Raw genomic sequence first — 24,329 nt, forward strand, 5'->3', positions numbered from 1 at the left:
ATTTGTAGTACCAATAGTCACAGGTGAGGTGCCAGAAGACTAGAGGTTGGCTAACATGGTACCACTATTTTAAGAAAGGTGGTAAGGACAAGCCAAGGAACTGTAGACTGGTGAGCTTGATGACAGTGGTGGGCAAGTTGTTGGAGGAATCCTGAGGGACAGGATGTACATGTATTTGGAAAGGCAAGGACTGATTAGGGATAGTCAACATGGCTTTATGCGTGGGAAATCATGTCTCACGAACTTGATTACGTTCTTTGAAGAAATAACAAAGAGGATTGATGAGGGCAGAGCAATAGACATGATGTATATGGAATTCGGTAAGATGTTCGACAAGGTTCCCCATGGGAGACTGGTTAGCAAGGGTAGATCTCACGGAATACAGGGAGAACTAACCATTTGAATAAAGAACTGGCTCAAAGGTAGAAGAGAGGGTGGTGGAGAGTTGTTTTTCAGACTGGAGGCTTGTGACCAGTGGTGTGCCACAACGATCATGCTGGGTCCACTACGTTTGGTCATTTATATAAATGATTTGAATGTGGAAATAAGATGTATAGTTAGTAAGTTTGCAGATGACACCAAAATTGGAGGTGTAGTAGACAGTGAAGGTTTCCTCAGATTACAACAGATCTTGATCAGATGGGCAAGTGGGCTGAGGATCGGCAGATAGAGTTTAATTTAGATAAACGTGAGGTGCTGCATTTTTGCAAAGCAAATCTTAGCAGGACTTATACACTTAATGGTAAGGTCTTAGAGAGTGCTGCTGAACAAAGAGACTTTGGAGTGCAGGTTCATAGCTCCTTAAAAGTGGAGTTGCAGGTAGATAGGATAGTGAAGAAGGTGTTTGGTATGATTTCCTTTATCGGTCACAGTATTGAGTATAGGAGTTGGGAGGTCATGTTGCGGCTGTACAGGACATTGGTTTGATCACTATTGGAGTATTGCATGCGATTCTGGTCTCCTTCCTATCGGAAAGATGTTGTGAAACTTGAAAGGATTCAGAAAAGATTTACAAGGATGTTGCCAGGGTTGGAGGATTTGAGCTATAGGGAAGAGGCTGAATAGGTTGGGGCTGTTTTCCCTGGAGTGTCAGATGCTGATGGATGACTTTTTATGGAGCTTTATAAAATCATGAGGGGTGTGGATAGGATAAATAGACATGGTATTTTCCCTGAGGTCGGGGAGTCCAGAACTAGAGGGCATAGGTTTAGAGTGAGAAGGGAAAGATATAAGAGACCTAAAGGGCAACCTTTTCCATGCAGAGGACGGTACATGTATTGAATGAGCTGCCAGAGAAAGTAGTGGAGGCTAGTATAATTGCAATGTTTAAAAGGCTTCTGGATGGGTATATAAATAGGAAGGGTTTGGAGGGATGTTGGCCAGGTGCTGGCAAGTGGGACTAGATTGTGTTGGGATATCTGGTCGGCATGGACAAGTTGGACCGAAGGGTCTGTTTCTGTGCTGTACATCTCTATGACTCCTGGCATCATAGTAGCCAACACACTAAAACAGAAACTAATGAACTTGAAAGACCCTATACAGACAACAAGCAAAACTAATGTTATTTACAAAATACCTTGCAAGAACCGTAAAAAAAACACTACATTGGACAAACAGGCAGAAAACTAGCCACCAGGATACATGTACACCAAAAAGACATGACCCACTCTCACTAGTATTCCTACATATGGATGAGGAAGGACACCAGTTCAACTGGGACAACATATTCATCCTAGGACAAACCAGAGACACACGTGAAGCATGGCATTCCAACTAGAACTCTATTAACAAACACATTGACTTGGATCCCATTTACTACCCCCTGAGAAAAAGAACAAGAAATGACATCACCAACCCAAGGAAACCTAAACACATAAATGGAAAGCAGGCCATATCATCAGTGCTTCATCTGGAGGCTCACTGATGATGTTACCTAGTATGGTGATGAAACATCTTAAAATGAACCTTCCAGCTCAGCCAGCAAACCTACATCCAGAACATACATATATCTATGGGGTGAATTTGTATTTGCAGATACATTCTATTTTGCTCAAAGAGCACACAACCTGCAGGCAGTCAATTCAAATGACACTCTAAATTCCTACTTTTGAAATTGAACCATTCTGATTCAAGTCTGGAATACATACAGACTTTAACCTCACACCTTTAACGCATTGCCTGAGCTGATATATCACTTTAAATAAAATCTTGTTATCTTGGGAATGTCATAGAGACATACAACACGGAATAGACCCTTCGGTCCAACTTGTCCATGCCGATCAGTTGTCCGAACTTAATCTAGTCCCATTTGCCAACACTTGGCCCATATGCCTCTAAATCTTTCCTATTCATATACCCAATCAAATGCCTTTTAAATGCTGTAATTGTATCAGCCTCCCCTGGCAGCCCATTCCATACACACACCACCCTTTACATGAAAATGTTACCCCTGTGATCTCTTTTATATCTTTCCCCTCTCACCCTGAACCTATGCTCTCAAGTTCTGGACTCCCCCATCCCAGGGAAAGTACTTTGCCAATTATCCTATCTACACCCCTCATGATTTTATAAACTTCTATGAGGTCACCTCAGCAACCAACGCTCCAGGCAAAAAGTCTCAGCTATTTCATCGCTGCTCTATAGCTCAAATCTTCCAACCCTAGCCACATCCTTGTAAATCTTTTCTGAACCCATTTAAATTTCTCAACATCCTTTCAAATTGGAAGATTAGAATTGCATGCAATATTCCAAAAGTTGCCTAACCAATGTCCCATACAGCTGCAATGATCTCCCAACGCCTGTACTCAATAAAAGCATACCAAACACCTTCATTATCCTATCTACCTGCATCTCTACTTCCAAAGAATTATGAACCTGCACTCCAAAATCTTTGTCTAGCAACACTCTGTAGAACCTTACCATTAAGTGTATAAGTCCTGCTCTGATTTGCTTTTTCAAATTGCAGCACCTCATATTTCTCTAAATTAAATTCCATCTGTCACCACTCAGCCCATCTGATCAAGATCCCGTTGTACTCTGAGGTTACCTTGAAAGTATATTAATGAAACAAAACCTGCAACCCATTCTAAAAGATGAAAGACTTAACAGTCTTAGTTTGTTCAATAGAGAGGAACCTCGATTACCCAAATATCAGATTATCTGAAGGAGATCGCGATATCCCGATTAAAACATCACGTCATAAGAGCTGTTTCAACCCTGATCGTGTTTTTTGTTTACAGGTACAACGATTAAAAATGAACTCGGCTCACTGAAATGCTATCGAGAACATCCTGGACAGTCCAGTCACTTTTTCAAAATAACTGAGCTCCTGCCCTCTCTCCCCCCACACACTTTCCCTGGAGTTTTACATAAGGATGTACCCCCCCCCCCCCCCCGGATAATCTAACATTAACCTGTCAAAAGGTTGCAGTAAAAAGTTGTGTATGTGTGCTATTTGGAGACTTACCACACAAAGGCAGCAGCCATCTTACTGTTGGTGTATAGTCCAGCTGCCCTGGGGTGGGGGCAGGAGCTAGCACAGTGTGCTGCTGCCTAGTCTCTTGAATGAGGAGCAGACTTCACAGAAAAAGCCCCAGAGGAAATCAATTAACCGAATAATCAATTATCCAAACAAAATAGTGCCCACCCATCTTCTTCAGATAATTGAGGTTCCTCTATATCCTTTCAGTTGCATGATACTACGGTCTTGTGCTATAAATTATGTATTATGATCATGTCCCACTAGCTACCTGGCAGCACTCTGAAAGCTAGTACTTCCTAATCCCCCAACCCCCTTGATGCCAGACCTGCAGTTGTTCCATAAACAGCATTCAATATCCTTCGAAAAATAAAAGTACTGCACATTTTATGACTTTTGTCAATTTCCTTCCTAAGTGCTGAGTGGATGTTGCATTAAAATCTTTTAGGTTTTAACCATATGTTGGAAGTAGCGCCTAATTTTAGAAAGAAATTCTGAAACAATGTAAAATGCTTATCAAGTTTAAGACCTAATTTACCTTAAGGATTCACTTATTTTTGAATGGACAAGCACCAAATTTCTGCTATGTCTACTGGGTGTCCAGTCTAGCAAAAAATAGTGTTGAGCTATTGGTATAATAAAAGATACTCACAATCTAATTTACTGATTTGCTTCATATCAGTGAATACACTGATATTATAAACTAGTTCGCTATCGCACAATAAACATCAAATTCCTTTCTGAATGTCACCACTGAATCCTTTATTACATTTCAGACTTCAGATTCTAATAATACTGTAGAAAAACAAGGTTCTCCAGTCCTTCAAGACTGTGGTATTTACCATTCCCACATTCTCCTCAATGAAGCTAATCACTTAAATAGTTTTAAAATGCTCATCCAAGTCCGTGACCTCCTTAAGTCTACGTTTTCACAATTTCATGGTTCATCATCGAAACTTTCAAAATGGTGACCACTCCTTTACCTAAAGTAACACTAAGAAAAAGGATTTGGAGATGCTGGTGTTGGGCTGGGCTATACAAAGTTAAAAATCACGCAACACGCTTAATTGGAAGCACATTAGCTTTTGGAGCGTCGCTCCTTCATCAGGTGATAGACTATAACATGGTGTTGTGTTTTTTAACTAAGAAAAAAAAAGTTCTCTCTCACAGACACGATGTGCTTCACTCCACTGAAAACAATTCAAAACACTTGATGCACCCAAAACAATCTTGCCTTTTCTAAGCAAATATCATGGTTGCATCATAATCAATCAGATCGTATAAGCTAGGAATTGAATTGCACAGCTGAAAGATGGGCCAAATGGCCTAATTCATGTACAGAACTGGAAAAGCACTGCAGGTCAGGCAGCACCTTAGGAGCAGGAGAGTCCTGGTATAAGTCCTTCATCACTCTATATCTTATGATCTTATTTTACAAAAGTTTCATGGCTCTTTCTAGAAGTACTGAAATTTTTCTCATAGACTGTGAGATGATGCTACTCCATTATCAACATTGTGTTTCCTTGGTTTTTTCGGAGGGATTGTAAACCCAGAGATTCCAGGAGGTCTCGGCTTGAAGGGCTTTAGGGCCAATTTGATTATAGCTAACAGACACTGCCACATGCAAAAGGCGCTGAAGTTTTAAAAAACTTGCACAATGTAAGGGCAGTGGCTAGTTCTCCCAGTTCAGCTTTTCTCTGGTTTAACTTGGGTGCAGAGATGCTAGTCAAGTTTTGAAGCTTCTGGACCCAAAGAAGCTGGTCTATGCTGATCCCCTCCTCTCTCCCTGCCATCACCTCTTAAGACCGTGTTCGATTTTACGTTTTTGCCAGGGAGCATTTGGAACAGCATCATTAAATTGAGATAGTCTGTTGGGTTTTCAGATAAGTTGTTATTCTGTTCTCTTTTGTGTTTCATTCGGTAATCTTGCAAACAAATTCTGTTTTGTTTAAAAACTAAGTGGAATATCCATGCTACACCTGCTTAAAACAACTAGCAAAGTTAGGCTCAAATACTTTTGTGAAATGCTTTTGGGGGGGGGGGGTCTGGCCTGGTCCATAACTGCAAGCGTTATTGCTTCAAATAATTATCAATTTACTTAACTAAATCATGATTGGATCTCCCCTCATGACATTCAGGTAGTGACATTCCAGAATCTCACCACTCAAGAATACAAAGATCTTTTGCCAATCATCTTAAATTTGATGGAAAAATGGCAAACTGGACACCAATGGGAAGCTTACCAAAACCCACAAGATGGACACCACTCACTGATTTTGCACATGCAATCCTTCCTTATATGGCTAGAGTCCCTTGTAAAATAATTAAATGCTTTTATAAAAATTGTTCCACAAAATGATTTCAACGTTTCCAAGGTGGAATGTCAGAAGTGTCTCCAGTTTTGGAAAGGAAAATGCTACAAGTAAAAGCTCAACTCTCACTCCAACTGGAACTTAATCTTGCACAAGAATGAGACTTGGAAGGTCACAGACAAGACACCAAGACACTTAATTGTGCTCATTGGTATCTGTTTTAAAGAACAACAACAAATGATTAATCCTCAAAGTGAACTGCTTTGCAAAGCTGAAGGAAGCCAGTTAGAATACAAATCAGCCAGCTAAACTAGATTCAAATCCAAATTGAATATGCAGGTGCAATTTTCTCTGGATCTTTGGGAGGGTGAGGAGTGACCATATAGAAGTTTATAAAACATGACAGTCGTAGATAGGGCAAATAGTCAAGGTCTCCCCCCAACCCCCCCTCCCAAGGTACCACAGTCTAAAACTAGAGGGCATAGGTTTAAGGTGAGGGCAAATATTTACAGGGGGCAACATTTTCATGCAGAGGAAGGTGCGGCTAAGAAATGAGCTGCCACAGGAAGTGGTAGAGGCTGGTACAATTGCATTTAAAAGGTGTCTGGATGGGTATATGAAGAGGAAGGGTTCAGAGGGATATGGGCCAGATGATGGCAAATGGAACAAGATTAATGTAGATCATCTGGTTAGCATGAACAAGTTTAACTTAACTGTCTGTTTCTGTACTGTACATGGCTATCAATTCAAGTCAGAGTTCTTGAATAACTTTCATTATTGTCTATCTTTCCGCTTTCATCCTACATTACTTACAAACAAATACTTGCAGTGGGATATTTAAGCCAGGAGTCACAAACTGCACACACAAAGGAGAAGGATTTGCATTTCATATTCTTTTAGCACAGTCGACAAGATTGGGTGAGAAATTGTTTATTAATCACATTTTCTTTAGAGTACTATGCTTATTTGCCCTTCTTGGCTCTGATCTTCCTCAAATAGAATTCCAGCTCCTTTCCTTCAAGGATGTAGCCATCAGCTCTGCCACACTGGCCAGGTCTTGAGGCTATGCAACCTGTAAAAGAAGAATATCACCCCTTTTAGCAGACTGACCACTTCAATTCAAAAATGAACTAGGTACATAACACAACAGGTATCTCTTTTCCATGCACAAATAGCCTTTCAAATATAAAGAGGTGGGGAAATGCAGGGTAATTATTACAACTGATACCATTCTGATACATAGAACATAGAACAATACAGCACAGAACAGGCCCTTCGGCCCATGATGTTGTGCCGAACTTCTATCCTAGATTAAACACCCATCCATGTACCTATCCAAATGCCGCTTAAAGGTCGCCATCAATCAGAACAGTACAGCAATTACTGAAACTGCATCCAATTTGTTCTCCCATTCTTAACCCAGGATGCTATCTGTCGTACTTTTAAATTTACTTGCTAAGACCTGACATCAAATTAGAGATAAAGCCTATGGCCTCTATTTTGCGTCTGGTTTGGATCCAAACCCCAAGTCACTACAGTATTAAAATCAAGGTGGTTCATGGAGTCATCAAGGACTTCTACTCAAGAGACTGTGTTTCTACTTAAGAGACTTCCGATAGAAGATACAAGCCTTTCTCATCTAAGCTACTTCTCAAGATACAAAAAAGTGCTTAATGAATGAAATACGCTTAAAAGAAAACAAACATTTTTAGACCCCATAATTAACAGATCTAATTATAGATTCAGACTTGTACAGCACAGAAACAGACCCTTAAGTCCAAGTTGTGCACGACAAGCAGATATCCTAAATTAATGTAGTCCCACTTGGCTCCTCTCCCTCCAAAAGCTTCCTATTCATGTACCACCAGATGACTTTTAAATCCTGTAATTGTACCAGCCTCCACCACCTCCTCTGGCAGCTCATTCCATATACGTATAACCCTCTGCTTTAAAAAAATTACCCCGTAAGTTATCATAAATCTTTCCCCTCTCACCTTAAACATATGGTCTCTAGTTTTAGACTCGCCCACTCTCCGATAAAGACCTTGTCTATTCATGCCCCTCTATAAAGATCACCAGTCAATCTCTGAAGCCACTGGTCATATTGGTTACAGACCAACGATCCTAACAGCACTCTAGTTATTAAAGTAATTGCCTACATTTTCATAACACAACAGCCAAATTTAAACCAGCTTTCATCTGACAATGTGCATTCATACTTTCAAGTCACATTTTATCACCGCCCAATTGCTCTTCTCAAAAGGGGAGTGACTAACTGGGGATGGGGTACCTAATCTTACAATAAAAACAAACCAACGGCAAATATTAAGACAAACCCTTGTGCACTTTTATCATTAGGCCAAGTAAATTCACCAGAAAATGATCGTGAAACAATAACAGAAATTGCTGGCAGCATGGAAAGAAGGCAGAGTTAACGTGACCTATTTTAGTTTCAGATCTTTAGCCTCTGCAGTTCTTTGTTTTAGAGAACAATCACATTTCGAGATTGTTCTAAAACTCAGGAACTTCTCCACTAAAGAATTAAGAATAAATAACAGGATCTTTATACATACCGAGCAGTTTACCCTGTTGGAATTGCTCTTCAAGCAGCGGGCTGATTTTTGCATTTTTTCTGCGATCCTCATATTTCTTCTGAATTTTCTTTGACCTCTTCTTGTTCAAAATTTCTTCCTCTTCAGGGGTCTAAAACAGATGTGGTATTTTATATTACAAGGAAAATGTTTTTAAAAATCTAGAAAATCTCAACTCAATCGACAGTATGAGCCATGAATTGGTCTAATGTACTAAACTTCCTGAAGAAGGGCTGATGCCCGAAACGTCGATTCTCCTGTTCCTTGGATGCTGCCTGACCTGCTTCGCTTTTCCAGCAACACATTTTCAGCTAACGTACTAAACACCAGGTTGTGTAGCACGATTTCAGAATTTATGATCGTGTTTTACATACAGACGAGTTAGGAACAGGAGTAAGTCCTTCAGGCCAGCTCCGGCATTCAATTAGACCGTAGTTAATCAGATTGATCAACTCGACATTCCCATCTTGCCCAATAACCTTTCACCCCATTGCTTACCAAGAATCCAACACTTGCCTTAAAAATAATCAAAAACGCTTTCCCTCAAATGGCAGTGCAGCAGAGCTCCGAAGATTAACAACCCTCAAAAAATTCAATTTCATCCATCATAAGTGAGTGACTTCTTATTTTTAAACAGAGACCTCTAACCCTAGATCCACCCTAAGGATCTAACAAGATTCAAACAAATTCCTCTTACTCTTCAAAACTCCAATGGATAGTCAGTCCAACCATTCCTCATAAGACAACCGACATGTCCTGGTATCAGTCCAGCAAACCTTCCCTAATTTGGTTGCAAAGCATTTACATCCTTCCTTAATGAGACCAATATTCATTCTATACTACAATCACACAAGATTTGATTTCAGAGATCCCTTTCAGAAGAGATGAAGGGATAAACTGAAAACCACAAAATATTTTACATTTACTAAGGGAGATGCTACATTTAAACATTGTTCGTGGTTTCCCCATGGCATTCATCTGCTAACGGCAAATAGTTATTTTACAGACAACCTGGCTGAAAACAGTTTATCTGTTCATTCAAAACAAATTGAAAATTATCTAGCTCTACTGCTGCTTTAAAGAAAATATAATTAGAGAAGACTGCAGGAGGCGCTGTTAATATGCAAGATCTGATTGAAGCACTGTTTGTATTAACATTTCTACCGAACATAGAATGACAATTTTCAAAGGAAGCAATGGACATCAGCATCTATATACTAAAGTGTCAAAATTTGCTGAAAACCGAACCACCAAAACCCCCAGCAGGTACCGTACTACAAAGAATAAAAGCAAACACTGGGTTGCAAGAAACTGGAAATCAAAAGGAGAATTGCTGAAAACAGAGCATTGTTACTAAAAAGGATTACATTTTTAGAGCAAGTGGAAATGGAAAAGCAAAACAACAAGATAGAGATCTATGTTGGCTGGAATGATTAAACAGGATCAGACAGAAAAAAAAAACATTACTTCAGAGAGGTGTAAATGGTCAGAGTTTTTGTCACACAGGAAAGAACTTGGCAGTTAGAAAAGGGGTCCCATATCAGGGCCCTTTGCCTTGTGCCATCATTGTTTTCTAACTGAATTATCCTATTCTTCCCTTTATACAACAATTTCAGAGAAGTTGTAGAATGTACTTTATCTGCAATATCGGAGTTCTGATGAATGATACCAACCTTGCTTTCTCTCTCCACAGAAGCTGTTCGCATTATATATTAATGATTTGGATGAGGGAACCGGGGGCATTCTAGCAAAGTTTGCCGATGATACGAAGTTAGGTGGACAGGCAGGTAGTACTGAGGAAGTGGGGAGGCTACAGAAGGATCTAGACAGGTTGGGAGAGTGGTCCAGGAAATGGCTGATGGAATTTAACGTGAGCAAGTGCGAGGTCTTGCACTTTGGCAAAAAGAATAAAAGCATGGACTACTTTCTAAATGGTAAGAAAATTAATAAAGCCAAAGCACAAAGGGATCTGGGAGTGCTAGTCGAGGATTCTCTAAAGGTAAACATGCAGGTTGAGTCTGTGATTAAGAAAGCGAATGCAATGTTGTCTCTTATCTCAAGAGGGTTGGAATATAAAAGCAGAGATGTACTACTAAGACTTTATAAAGCTCTGGTTAGGCCCCATTTGGAGTACTGTGTCCAGTTTTGGTCCCCACACCTCAGGAAGGACATACTGGCTCTGGAACGTGTCCAGCGGAGATTCACACGGATGATCCCTGGAATGACAGGTCTAGCATATGAGGAACGGCTGAGGATACTGGGATTGTATTCGTTGGAGTTTAGAAGGGGAGACTTAATAGAGACATACAAAATAATACATGGCTTAGAAAAGGTGGATGCTAGGAAATTGTTTCCGTTAGGCGAGGAGACTAGGACCGTGGACACAGCCTTAGAATTAGAGGGGGTCATTTCAGAACAGAAATGCGGAGACATTTCTTCAGCCAGAGAGTGGTGGGCCTGTGGAATTCATTGCCACGGAGTGCAGTGGAAGCCGGGACGCTAAATGTCTTCAAGGCCGAGATTGATAAATTCTTGTTGTCTAGAGGAATTAAGGGCTATGGGGAGAACGCTGGTAAGTGGAGCTGAAATGCGCATCAGCCATGATTGAATGGCGGAGTGGACCTGATGGGCCGAATGGCCTTACTTCCACTCCTATGTCTTATGGTCTAAGCTGCTCGGTTTGTGGAGTGTTTCTGGTACTTTAGATTTTAGGTTATGGAGAAGATATTGGCAGCACATGTGCCTAGCCTTATAGAATAGAAATGAATGTTGTAGTTGTTTAAGTCAACCAAAACAGGTGCTCCTCATACTATTGCATGTGTACTTTGTCTTTACGAGAAATCACGTTTGAGGAATTTTCTTATTGGATACATATTTGCAATGTTGTGATTCTGTCTGCTTTGGGTTCGGACAGTTGGTTGCTGAGATGTTGGCTACATTATGTACATTCTGTTGTTTCAAATAAATAAACACATTGAGTTAAGCAATCCCTGAGAGTGACTGATTAGACCATTAAAATGTAATGGTGACAGAAAATATTATCGAGGAGAAAGTGAGGACTGCAGATGCTGGAGATCAGAGCTGACCATTCCTGAAGAAAGGCTCATGCCCGAAACGTCGATTCTCCTGCTCCTTGGATGCTGCCTGACCTGCTGCGCTTTTCCAGCAACACATTTTCAGCACAGTAAACATTATGCCAATTGAGGTCTGTCAAGCCTGAAATGAATCCACAGGAAGCACACATAGTCTTATAGTCTTTACTGCAGTGCGCAACTTAATCACAATGCTTTTGTTAATTCCAAAACATTGAAAAAATCAGTTTGCCGGTGAGCAGTCAAATGCCTATCAAATGACCTGTTTAGTGGACTTGAGAAAGGCAAGCCATCAAGATGTGTGCACGGTCGCAAGCAAGCAAGTCCAAAGATGGGCAACTTAGATGGGTTGGCCATACTAAATTACCCAGTTGTGTCCAGGGGTGTGCAGGTTGGATGGATTTAACCATGGGAAATGAGGCGTCACAGGGATAGGATGGGGCGCTGTTCAGAATGTCGAAGGCATGTCATTAGAATGGCCAGAAAATTTCAGGGTTTAAATTCAAAGAATCGGACTGCTGAAAATTTTAAAAAAATATTTAAGTAGCATTCAGAGCTATAATTTCTAGATGTGAACATGTCTGATACAGAAAAGTGAGCCATTAAAATTTGTCTACCAATCGGGAACAAATGTTTGCAGAATATAAAGATTATGAGCTAAAAAGACCTCCAAATGTTATGGACGACATTAGAAAACAAACACGTAACAGATTTAACTTGCATATTCTTCAACTAAATTCACATCATTTAGACAGATCCATATGCCACTGTGAGCAGATTCAGAGTAAAGGGCGCATTGCAATGCTTTAGACAGGGATCTATCAAATAGAAATTTTGATTTAGTGATTGAATCCACTCTACGGAAGCTTTCCAGAAAGGTGTGCTAATCCAACCATAGAATTAAAACACTGAAAAGTTACTATAGCATGGACAAAGTACAAAGTGATCCTCACAGCTAAACACAGCAGTAGTCATAATGACAACACCCAAACACAGCAAGATATCTGAACGATGTGGACTCCAGATTTCAAACAATTTGCAAAGCATGTGGTAGAAAGGGGTATTGGCAGAGGCAGTGCACTAGAGCAAAGGATAGTGCAGCTACAGAAAGCTGTGCAATGTTTCAACACACCAAACAAGGAGTACCTTTAAACCACAATACAAACCATCACACCAAAGGCAATACCATAGAGGTGACCAACAAACCAGGATCTTGACAATACACACAACAGACTGATGAAGGGTGTTTCTCACTGTCATTCACATGGAAATATGAGTGCCATCGCACCAGGCGTTTACACAAATCAAACCATCTGAGGATGAATCAATATTGGTCAAGATTATCTGATAGAGGGGCAAGTGTCAATATATAACCCTGGAATTCTAAAAAGATGCATTTTTGATCTGGGAAGGCACGACAAAACTTAGGAATGCAAAACTTATGGCATACAATGGTTCACCATTTCCTCATGGAAGATCAAGAATACCAGAGAGCAAGTACATCTAATCTGCCTGGATTTTGCACATGTTCTTTGTCATATTGCTGGTTTACAAACATACATGGCCCTATACTAGTCGCAGTGGATGGAATCAGTCAGAGACACAACAAAAACTGCAAACTATTCATGAAATACCAACAGAAATTAATACGAAAGAACAGAACAATTCACTTTCATTTTCTGAATTAATGGAGCCAAAATCTCAGCTCACTCAGTTTTAAGATATTAGGAGAAAGGTATAGAGGAGATGTTAGAGGTAGGCTCTTTATGTAGAGAGTTGTGAATGCATGGAATGCGTTGCCAGTGGTGGTGGTGGAAGCAGAGTCTTTAGTTTTAAGTTTTAAGCAATTGCTGAACATGCACATGGACAGCAGTGAATTGAGGGGCATGGAGGTTGTTATTTTATTTTAAGTTAGGATTAATCCACAGCAAAACATACTGGACCAAAAGGCCTGTTCTCTGCTGTACTTTTCTGTGTTCACTCCTGAGGGGTGAGAAAATTGAAGAGGAAAAGGCTGAATAATTGCCTCAGGGTAAATCCAAACTTCAGAATGTCATGTCTGACATGATAACATCTTAAGGGGAAATCTTTTCTCATTTCATAAAGATGAATGGATAGCTGACAAAAAAAAACACAAAAAGGGAGCAATTTGAACTGTAAGCTCTGTACCATCAATTCAGCAAAAACATTGCTGGGCTGCAAGATGATCTGGAACCACTCACATGTAAGACAGATCAGGCTCAGCGGGAGCAGCTACCAACACAGCAGTGTAGGCTCAAAGCAACACTGCAGCAAATGATAGACCTGCAAAAATACATGGAGATACACAATGGAAAGAGTCCTTTCAGAAATTAATGATGTTATAGCGAAACTACTGAAGCAGGACAGAAGAAACCAAATAGCCACTGAAGCAATATATGGAAGGGATCAAGCTTAAATGTAAACAAGAAAAAAGGAAGAGGCTGGAGTTACTAGAGCAGCTTATGAATGGAAAAATAGACTGAACTAACAGCTGGCTAAAACCTTGATAAGATTTAAAAGAATTCACGATGTAAAAGCAGAAGTTCCAAAATGAGTTGGAAGCTCTTTAAAGACCAAAAGATTTGAATCATTTGGGACCGCTGCAGTATTTCAAGCAAATTCTAGAAAAGCAACTGCAGGTCACGACATGGATACTTTACAACACAAACAGGAAAGCCAGACATCACTAGTGATGGCACATGTGATCTGGACATATGAGCAATTTACTTTGTATGTATTTTCCTTTATGAGAGTTCTCCTTTAAAAGCTCTGTGCGCTGTTTGAACACTATGTTGCCATCCTGCCTGGCAGTTACCATGTGATGGACATGCAAGCAGCACAAAATCATTTTTAAAAATTCTGTAATATCTGCTTTATATCCTATGTTTTCATTTTTAAGTAAACCAGCCCACACAACTCAATGAACCAACCGAAGTTTGACAATTTGAGCACAAACTTTAACATGACACATACCAGCTTGGCACCTTTCTTCCGGCCGAGTGGAAGCGCAAAGTGAGATTCATACCACTGTCTGAAGGGAGTACTGTCGATTAGAACGATACAGTTTTTAACTAATGTTTTTGTTCTAACCAGTTCGTTGTTTGAGGCATTGTACACCACATCAATGATCCTCGTTTTTCGTGTGCAACCTGCAACGAGAGTTGTTTTACTACTGGTTTAGCAATGGAAAGTATCTACCAAAAAAACATAAGCACAGAACGAAGAAGACAGACCATGCATGAACAACTTACATTCAGAACCCCAGGAGAAGTTCCCAGCATCCAACCTCAGTGCCCGGTACTTTTTATTACCGCCACGGACTCTCACTGTGTGAATACGGCGTGGACCAATCTACAGATAAGTGAAATATATCACCAAACGCTCTGAAAACTTCAAACATCAGTCATTATCAACAGTGTAAAATCAAAACTAAACTGCCACTTATATCAGGGAAGTCTGATTTTGTGGGAACAAGATACACCCTTGCATTAAAGTAAAATACTGTGAATGCTGGAAATTTGAAACAGACATTGAAAATGTTAGAGAAACTCAGCTGATTTAGCAGCATCAGTGGAGAAATAAACAGTTAATGCTTTGAGTCTGGTATGACTCTTCTTCAGACCTCCAAACTTCTGAGGAATCATACTGGACTTGAAACATTGTTTTTCTCTCCACTGCTACATCTGTGCTTCTCCAGCATTTTCCATGTTTATCACATGCACTTTGCTTGCATAGCCACCATATACCATGCAGAATGTCCAACTACATTTACAGTAGGGTTAACACCTCTAATTTCAAAATTTACTGGGTCAACCTATAGTGGAAAAGCATACCGCGAACAGATTTTACCCCTAATGTAATTTACTGCATTGCCATACTCCTTACTTGAGCTTTCTGAAACACACATGAAGTTCAACTGACATGGAAAAAGGTATTTTAAATAACCCTATCATACCCGACAAGAGGAAAGGAAGAAATTAGACAGGCAGTATAGTCAGTGTAACTATGACAGGAATACCATTGGCGGATCTAAATATGACCAGAACAGTCAAAACAACCCACCTATCCAAAGAGTCATATTTTCATCATTTACACTGCCAGAAAATAATAAACAAACTGCATCGATATCAATTCTAATATAAATGTGAACAGACTCTAAACTGGTTCTATTTCTCATACCTTTGTATTTGCAGGAGGACGACCAAGTTCATATTTTCTTTTTTTATGATATGGCTTCCTTTTGCCCCCGGTCTTGCGACGCTTGTGCCAATTGTTCCGGGAAATACCTATAAAGAAATTAGTTTTTAGAAGCTTTTATGTAATCAATAAAAATTACAAACATAAGAGCAAAACAGAAAATAGAAACAGGCCATGTGAACCTTCAAGTAGGCCCTGCTGTCATTACAATCTTGGGCTGAACACAACTCAATAAGCCCATTTCCACCTTTCCCCCATATCCTTTGATGTTTTTAGCCCCAGATGCTATATCCAACACATGGCATTTGTTTTGGTCTCAACTGTTTTCTGTGGTAGCAAACTCCAGACTCACCACACTTTTGGTGAAGAGGTTTCTCCACATTTCAGCCTGAAATAGTCTACTCTTTATTGATGGATTGTGAGCCCTGATTCAGGACTTCCCCAGCTTCTGGAATATCCTTCTTGCATCTACCTGTCCAGTCCTGCTATAATTTTAGTTTTCTGAGATCTCCCTCATACTTCTCAACTCTAATGAATGAGTGAACTCCTGCCTGATTTAATCTTTCCTTGCCAAGGCTCTATATAATTGCAGAAAGATATCCCTGTCAATGTACTGAAATCCTTTCAGTATGAAGGGCATCATACCATTTGCCGTCTTGACTACCAGGTATACCTGCATGTTTATCTTCAATAATCAGTGTACAAAGACAGGCATTTCCTTCCCTCAATTTATAGCCATTCAGATGAAAATGTACCTCCCTGTTTTCACTCCCAAAATGGATAACCTCACATAAATCCATAGTATTTTGCACTGTCTACTCAACTCACCTTGTCCAAATCACACTGAAACATTTCTGCATCGTCCTCACAACTCACCCTCTTGTTCAACTTTGTGTCATGTACAAATTTGGAGATATTACATTGACTGCCCTCATTTAAATCTCCAACGTATGTTGTGAACAGCTGGAGTCCTAGCATTGATCCCTTCAGTACCTCACTAGTTGCCACCTGCTGATATATTTAGCTAAGGTAATTCCTCAGAAAAAAAAACCTCAATAGCATCAAAGGGTTCAGAGGGATATGGGCCAAGTGCTGGCAAATGGGACTAGGTTAGGTTGGAATAGCTAGTCAGACTGAAGGGCTTGTTTCTGTGCTGTATATCTCTATGACTCTATAATGAGTTCCTTTATTTACATTTGATTAATTATGGACCACAACCTTTATAATAAAATTGTAATACCACCAAGTCAGATACCAAGTAATAAAACTTGCTGACAGAAATTGGTATGCACTTTAACTGCTCTGCAAAACAGATGAAATATCAAACTATTTTGCAAAGAAAATGATCAATAGTGACGCAAAAGAAATCGTAATTCACAAAGTTTCTAAAGTGCAGCACAGACAACCTGTTGGACGTGGATCACATTTTACTGTATTCAAATGCAACTTCTGGCTTGGGGCATCACTTTACATTGACAATCAATCTCGAATGAAATAGGTTCAGAGGCAAAATAATAAACAGAAATTGTTAAATATGCCTCCAGGGCAATTACTTATGGAACAACAGAGCCTCAGTCTAAGTGCTGCAGCCTCCTGTCGTCCCTCCTTCGCTTGCCAATATTCAGGCCGCTGGGTTTGCCTTTCGGCCAAGGTTTTCTGCTTGTGTAAGGGAGGTAGTGAGGAGTAGATTGTCAGATTTCCACGAGGCTGCTATAAGCTCCCCTCTCTGTTGCAGACAGAGCCTAACGCCGTCATGTCTGATCTCTCTACCAGTCCCACGTTAAAACATTAAAATACCACCAGAATCACCCCTAGCAGTCGGCACAGGCGCATTACATCCTCATGTCTGTATTGTCTGCATTCAAATTTATGAGATTTTGCCGAGTACAAATGGATCTAGTTGCGGATGGATTCGGATTCCACTATCAATAAACTGAAAGCCTCAACCTACCCATTTCCAGGCGCCGAGGGGAAAGAGGAAATGCAAAGATTTCTGGGCCATAAGTCGGTTCCACGTCTCGCGAGAACTCCCCGTGTATGACATTTCAACAAGTGAACATGGGGCCATCTTTGTGAGGGGCAGGGGTTGGGCAGCATCAGCGTCATTTTTGGGAAGGGTGGACGGTGGTCTTGCGACATGTTTGTGAGGGGCAAGCAGGTTACTTGGTGGCGTTGGGGCCATTTTGATGAGAGGCGACAGGGGTGTCTGGTGCCATGTTTATGAGGGGCAATCGACGATGTGGAGGTACGGGGATGGATAAGATCAGAGGTCAGGATAAGAGTGGTGCTGGAAAAGCACTGCAGGTCAGGCAGCGTCCGAGGAGCCGGAAAATCGATGTTTCTGGCTGGAGCCCTTCATCAGGAATGAGGCTGGGAGCCTCGGGGGGTGGGGCTGGGGAGGAGGTAGCTAAGAGTGCAATAGTTGGCTGGAGGAAGGGGTAAAGGTGAGAGGTCAGAGGGGAGGGTGGAGCAGATAGGTGGGAAGGAAGATGGATAGGTCATGAGGATGGTGCTGAGCTGGCAGGTTGGAACTGGGGGGAGGGGAAATGAGGAAAATGGTAAAATTTACACTGATGCCCTGGGGTTGGAAGGTTCTGAGGGTGAAGATGAGGCGTTCTTCCTCCAGGCATTGGGTGATGAGGGAGTGGCATTGGAGGTGGCCCTGGACCTGCATGTCCTTGGTAGAGTGGGAGGGTGTGAGAAACGAAGCTCACTCATTTCAATAATTTCAGTCCAAGACAAGATCTGAATCAGTCGTATCGTTTATTATGTTCTTGCAAGGGGGATGTGGTGTCCACTGTCCACAAGGCGCACACGCACTGAATTTAACAAGAACATAATATTTATGTAATTTGTTTATCTTCCCTCCTCCCATTGCTCCTCCCCGTTTACATCTGTTTCTAATCTAAATCCAGCTGTTTATCTCTGAACTCATCAAGCCCTATCCATGACAAAATGCTTATCTCTGGCCTTTCAAGGTCGTTTGACCATCTCCCTCTGTGGTCTTATTGTTATTTATCCTTCTTCACTGCCATCTGTTTCCGTGCTTACCAAAGCAATATTTCCTTTTATCCTTCTTCACTCTGAGCTTAATGGTGGTCCTTTTTGTTTGTTTTTGCAGAACTGGGAAACAGATGCTTGTAACTGTTTGTACAGGCATAGTTAGCTTAACCTACACCCCCTCCCCCCCCACAGCATCTTATCTATTTGTCTGTAACATCTACCATTGTTTGCAGGCACATTTCATTCTTGTATGCACATTTTAGCTAATGCAAAATTAATTATATATTTCCTTTACATAGTTTTCATTCTTGTGAACTCAGCTCTTGACTGAAACAATTATACACTGGTGTGAGCTCATTTACCTTGCATAAACAATTATGATTGCAGAAGTAACACTGCTTTACCTATATCCCACAATTTCCCCCTTTTTCTTTAATTATCATTTGTTATCTTCTGCATTTTTCTTATATGTCGCTTCCAACTTGACGAGCATCTTTCCTGAAATTTCATTTATTTTGGAAATCTCCCTGAGACCACTTATTCCTTCATTGTTTAACAGGTAGAGCCCTTCTCTCCGATTGCTCTTTAGGGGCATTTGTTTCATTAAGGCTGTCTCAATCGGTCTTTGGGTGTGCCCTTGTAGACAGGGTATGATACAACAACCAATGACTACCAATACTCCGGCTACTACTATAAGGGAAGTAAGGATGCCATCCCGTGAGAGATGTATCTACTCCTGAATTCTCAGCCAGTTCCTTTGCTAAGGTAGTCAATCCCCTTAAGGCCCGAGTAATTGAACCATCAGACGCAGTGTTATTAGGAATAAATGTACAACAGCTTCCTCCTAACATCACACACACACACCCCCTTTTTCCGCTAAAATCATATCAAGGGCCATTCTGTTTTCCCATGCCATCCTACTTGTCGCATCAAGCAGTTCTGGTATTTCTTTAACCGCTTCTCTTGTATAATTTATAAATCGATGCTGATTATAGAAAATGTAATTTATCCAATCTACATTTTTATTAATCGTTACCCACCAGAAGAGAGCTGACTCAAAGCCTGCTGCAATCTTGTTGCGAGCCTTGAACTCATCCAGTACTTCCCCCTCCCCCCCCCCATCTCTCAGAAATCCTATAGAGTCTAGATAAATCCTGTCATCAAAAGAAGTGTCGAACAATGATTTCTTACTCCATCCCTTTTTCTCTACTATCTTTTCCTTCTCAAATGCCAGGGTAAATGGAATTGCCAATTGTACAATTGCACATATCCCTCTCCAATCCGGAGGTAGGGTGGTTCTCAATATTTTGCCTCCACAGTACCACCACAGATCCGCTTGGGGAATCTTTAGTGCTGAGTAGCTCCCTCCCTTGTCCGTTTCAGTGATATTCTTAATCTCTGTACATAATTTCAGCTCCCCCAAATCTCTAGACTGAATTGTACCTCGCTGACACATGCACGATGTGTGATTTCCAACTGCGGCTTAAAACGTAGGGGGGAATGCTTTTAAATCTTTCTTCTTCAAGGGATGGAATATCAGAGATAGGGAGGTACAGTTCCTATCATTCCATGCAGTCTCATCCTGATACAGAGCTATCATACATTTCATGTCCTTCCTGTCTCACTTCCACCCGAGCGGAAAGGGAACTACCTAGGCCACTGGCCTACTGGAGGCACATGTATAGCAATTGCTCTTGTTCAGACTTTTTACAGTATACTTTACCCATTCAACCCAGGCATTTGCATCCCCGTATCCAGTTTCTATTTCAATGGTCTGTTTCAAATCCTTTACCTCTATAATTTTTACCACCTTTGGGTTATTAGAAGGGCAAAAGGTTGTATCTTATTATGTAGTGGTTCTGTCTGTTTTCCCTTTCCTACGCTAATTCAAAAACAACAGCCCGAGAAATCCTTCCCGTTTGTTTTCATTTCTATGCCAAATGTTTCATCTAATTGTATCTCATAAGTGCCCCCCCCCCCCCGCAGAGTTGCTTCGTGCCATGTGGTTTTCTTTATCGTTAAGTATTTTGGGTTACGCATTTTATCGGGACAATTGAGCGCTGGTCGGAAGGGGGCCCGGTGTACTGTGACATGACCATTATGCCAAGTACCATCCCCAAGGCCATCCCCATAGAACTTAAGATGTATCTCTGAGCTGCTGTACTGTCTTTGATTATCTACATCCCCACAATTTACTAAGCTGCATGCATTGACATCTATTACCTGTGGATTATCAGACTCAGGAACCGTTAATAACACATATGAAAATAATGTTTGACAATATCCTAATACTAAGAGAGCCTGTATAATAACCCTAAGAATCCCCAGCATTCTAAAAATCGTGCTCAAGCACCGAAAGACTTAATATACAATCCTACAGAAATAATCCCACGCTCGCATCGCCATTGTACAATCGGTTACTCAAAGTCCCTTTAGCCTGAGTTTCAGTGGTTCTTCCGTTGATTCGGCTGTCTAGACTTCTTCCTTAACTGGAGATTCCACTGGCCCTTTGATCTGAGTGTAGTGAGTCCAGCCTTTTTCTGCTGTTCTAATCGCCGTTTCGGTGGTCAAAAGAGCCTGATACGGCCCTTCCCAGTCCAGTTGCATTTTAGTCTCTATCCATGATCTTACTAAGACCCAATCTCCCGGTCGAATCGGATGAACAGCGAATTCAAGGGGCAGAGTCTGTGCCAATAAACCTTGTTTCCTGAGGAAAGACAAAGAGGAGGACAAGCCCAGTATATACTTCTTTAAGAACAATTTTTTAGTTTATGGGATTGGCATTGGCCAGAGATAGGAGCTTCCCAAGGACAGTAGGTATTAAAGGAATAAACCACTGCTTCCTGCGGATTCGGGGCTGCTTCTTTAGTTACCTCATCGGCCACTAATGTAGCTTTCCATTCTTTAATGAATTAATGCAGTCATGTTTTAAATTAACCATGAATCAATATGACACGTCACTGAGAATGTGTGAAGGGATCCTGCCAATTAATATTGATTCACGCTAACACAATTAATTTATTATAAATATTAATTACTAATTATATATTATATAAAAATCATTATCTGTAATTCAGGGTGGAACAAGTGACTAAAACATTTTTAAAACTGTAATTGCGCAGTTCTGTTTGTTTACTAGTCACTTGTGATTTTTCATTCTGTTTCTGTAATTGTTTTGATTGAGCATTTTAAAGAACTTCTACAAATTTCACAGCACCATTTGCAGTTAATTCAATCCCCAATTTGGTGGCAGTATCTTGTCATGAGTGCAAAACTGATTCTTCGTGCCTCTCATCATAAAACCGTTACCATAATGCAATTAACTCTTTCATTCCCGCTGCCTTGGGCTTAAAATTTAAGGATGACCTTACTGCCCCCCGTATCGACTAGGACAACTACGTCCTCTTTATAAAGTCCCACCTTTAAATTTATCAAGGGTTCCTGGTGGGTCCCCGAGGGCAGGAACCCCGACACCTCTATTTTTCATCAAGGTTCATAAACGGTACTGCCTTTACTTCCGTTTTCAGATCTGGACACTCTCTCTTAAAGTGACCTATCTTTCTGCCTGTGGGGATTTCCACTTCCACTTCCTGACTGTAAGGCTGTTTTTCATTGACATATAAATTTACAAACCCTGTCTTCATCCGACCTGTACTTTGGCCAGAAGACGGCGGGATGAAGAATGGATTCCTTAGTCCATACAAAGCAACAATATTTAATCATCTTTTTCCTATCTTTTTCCCTTGTAGAAGTATTATTTTTCCAATTCCACAACATCCTTTCCAATGGACTTTCTGGAGGTATGTAGTAGGGGACCCCGCCTCCATTTCCATTGCCTTTTTGCTTTTGTTTTCCTGGAGGCTTTTTCCATATTGAGCACAGCCCATATTGAGTTCCTTCGTTCGTCCCTTATTAACTACTAAAACTCAATCCCAGCCACCAAGGCAGTACTTAAAAGTCAATTTTCTTACCTTGGCCTGTGCACAGAGTTGCCTGGCCCCTTTTTGCCGTATTATCTATTGACCTCCTTTCACTGATTCAGATGTCTCTCTTGTGGGATTCGTACCAGTCGCCCAAGGGAGTGGACTAATCCGGGACACGGGACCACTCCTCAATCGGGAACAGGATGCGTCTTCCCAGTGTCCAGGACCAGCCACTCCCCCCGGCGATGGAAGAATATCCTGGACGAGCCCCCAATTGTGAGAAACGAAGCTCACTCACTTCAATAATTTCAGTCCGAGACAAGATCTGAATCAGCAGTATCGTTTATTACACACTTGCGAGAGGGGTGTGGTTTATACTGTCCACAAGGCACACACACACTAAATTTAACGAGTACACAATATTTATGTAATTCATTTCTCTTCCCTCCTCCCATTGCTCCTCCCCTGTTTACATCTGTTTCCAATCTAAACCCTGCTGTTTATCTCTGAACTCATCAGGCCCAGTCCATGACAAAATGCTTATCTCTGGCCTTTCAAGGTCGTTTGACCACCTCCCTCTGCGGTCTTATTGTTATTTATCCTTCTTCACTGCCATCTGTTTCCGTGCTTACCAAAGCAATATTTCCTTTTATCCTTCTTCACTCTGAGCTTAATGGTGGTCCTTTTTGTTTGTTTTTGCAGAACTGGGAAACAGATGCTTGTAACTGTTTGTACAGGCATATTTAGCTTAACTTACACCCACTTCCCTCACAGTACCTTATCTATTTGTCTGTAACATCTACCATTGTTTGCAGGCACATTTCATTCTTGTATGCACATTTTAGCTAATGCAAAAGTAATTATATATTTCCTTCACAGTTTTCATTCTTGTGAACTCAGCTCTTGGCTGAAACAATTATACACTGGTGTGAGCTCATTTACCTTGCATAAACAAACAATTAGGATTGCAGAAGTAACACTGCTTTACCTATATCCCACAAGGGGAATTGAAGTGTTGGGCCATGGGGCAGTGGGGTTGATTGTTGCGGGTTTCCCAGAGACGTTCCCTAAAGCTCTCTGCAAGAAGGCGTCCTGACTCCTTCCAGAGGAGACTGCATTGGGAGCAACAGATACAATAAATGACATGTGGAAGTACAGGTGAAACTTTGACAGATGTGGAAAGCTCCTTTGGGGCCTTGGATGGAGGTGAGGGGTGGGGGGGGGGGGGGGGGGGGGGAGGTGTGGCCGCAGACCACGTCTGTGGTCAGCAAGGTTTTGGAAGGAATTTTGAGGGATAGGATATATGACTATTTGGAAAAGAATAGCATGATTAAAGGCAGTCAGCATGGCTTTGAGAGGGGCAGGTTGTGCCTAACTAATCTTAACGAGTTCTTTGAGGAGGTGACAAGACGGGTATACGAAGGTTGAGTAGTATGTGGACTTCAGCAAAGCATTTGATAAGGTTCCCCATCGTAGGCTCATTCATAAAGTCAGCAGGTATGGGATACAGGGAGATTTGGCTATCTGCATTCAGAGTTGGTTGGCTGACAGAAAGCAGAGAGCGGTAGTAGATGGAAAGTATTCTGCCTGGATTCAGTGTTGAGTGGTGTTCTTGGTCCTGTCATCTTTGTAGTTTTTTTTATAATTGACTTGGATGAGGAGATTGAGGGGTTGCTTAGTAGTTTACAGACGACACAAAGGTTGGAGGTGCC

At 41.1% G+C, this 24,329-nt stretch overlaps 1 protein-coding gene and 1 non-coding gene across 2 annotated transcripts; both read right to left on the minus strand.

Moving 5' to 3' along the window:
* Positions 1-5,865: 5,865 nt before the first annotated feature.
* LOC140480183 (small nucleolar RNA SNORA35) lies at positions 5,866-5,997 on the minus strand. Its single transcript, XR_011961207.1, has one exon. It is a non-coding gene; the product is annotated as a small nucleolar RNA SNORA35 (small nucleolar RNA).
* A 707-nt stretch (positions 5,998-6,704) lies between these two features.
* LOC140479983 (small ribosomal subunit protein eS8) lies at positions 6,705-17,698 on the minus strand. Its single transcript, XM_072574446.1, has 6 exons — positions 17,643-17,698; positions 15,674-15,780; positions 14,746-14,845; positions 14,468-14,643; positions 8,364-8,493; positions 6,705-6,862 (listed from the first exon to the last, which is right to left on the minus strand). Exons 1-6 carry the CDS (start codon positions 17,644-17,646, stop codon positions 6,753-6,755), a joined length of 627 nt encoding a protein of 208 aa, XP_072430547.1. The 5' UTR covers positions 17,647-17,698; the 3' UTR covers positions 6,705-6,752.
* Positions 17,699-24,329: the final 6,631 nt, after the last annotated feature.

This window comes from Chiloscyllium punctatum, chromosome 7 (assembly GCF_047496795.1).
Source record: "Chiloscyllium punctatum isolate Juve2018m chromosome 7, sChiPun1.3, whole genome shotgun sequence".
NCBI lineage: Eukaryota > Metazoa > Chordata > Chondrichthyes > Orectolobiformes > Hemiscylliidae > Chiloscyllium > Chiloscyllium punctatum.

Excerpts from the sequence above, each read along its gene's own strand:
- LOC140479983 (XM_072574446.1), bottom strand. Across the intron at positions 14,846-15,673 it reads GTCCTCCTGCAAATACAAAG|ATTGGTCCACGCCGTATTCA; the intron begins GTATGAGAAATA and ends ACTTATCTGTAG. Across the intron at positions 14,644-14,745 it reads CTTCTCCTGGGGTTCTGAAT|GTTGCACACGAAAAACGAGG; the intron begins GTAAGTTGTTCA and ends CTCTCGTTGCAG.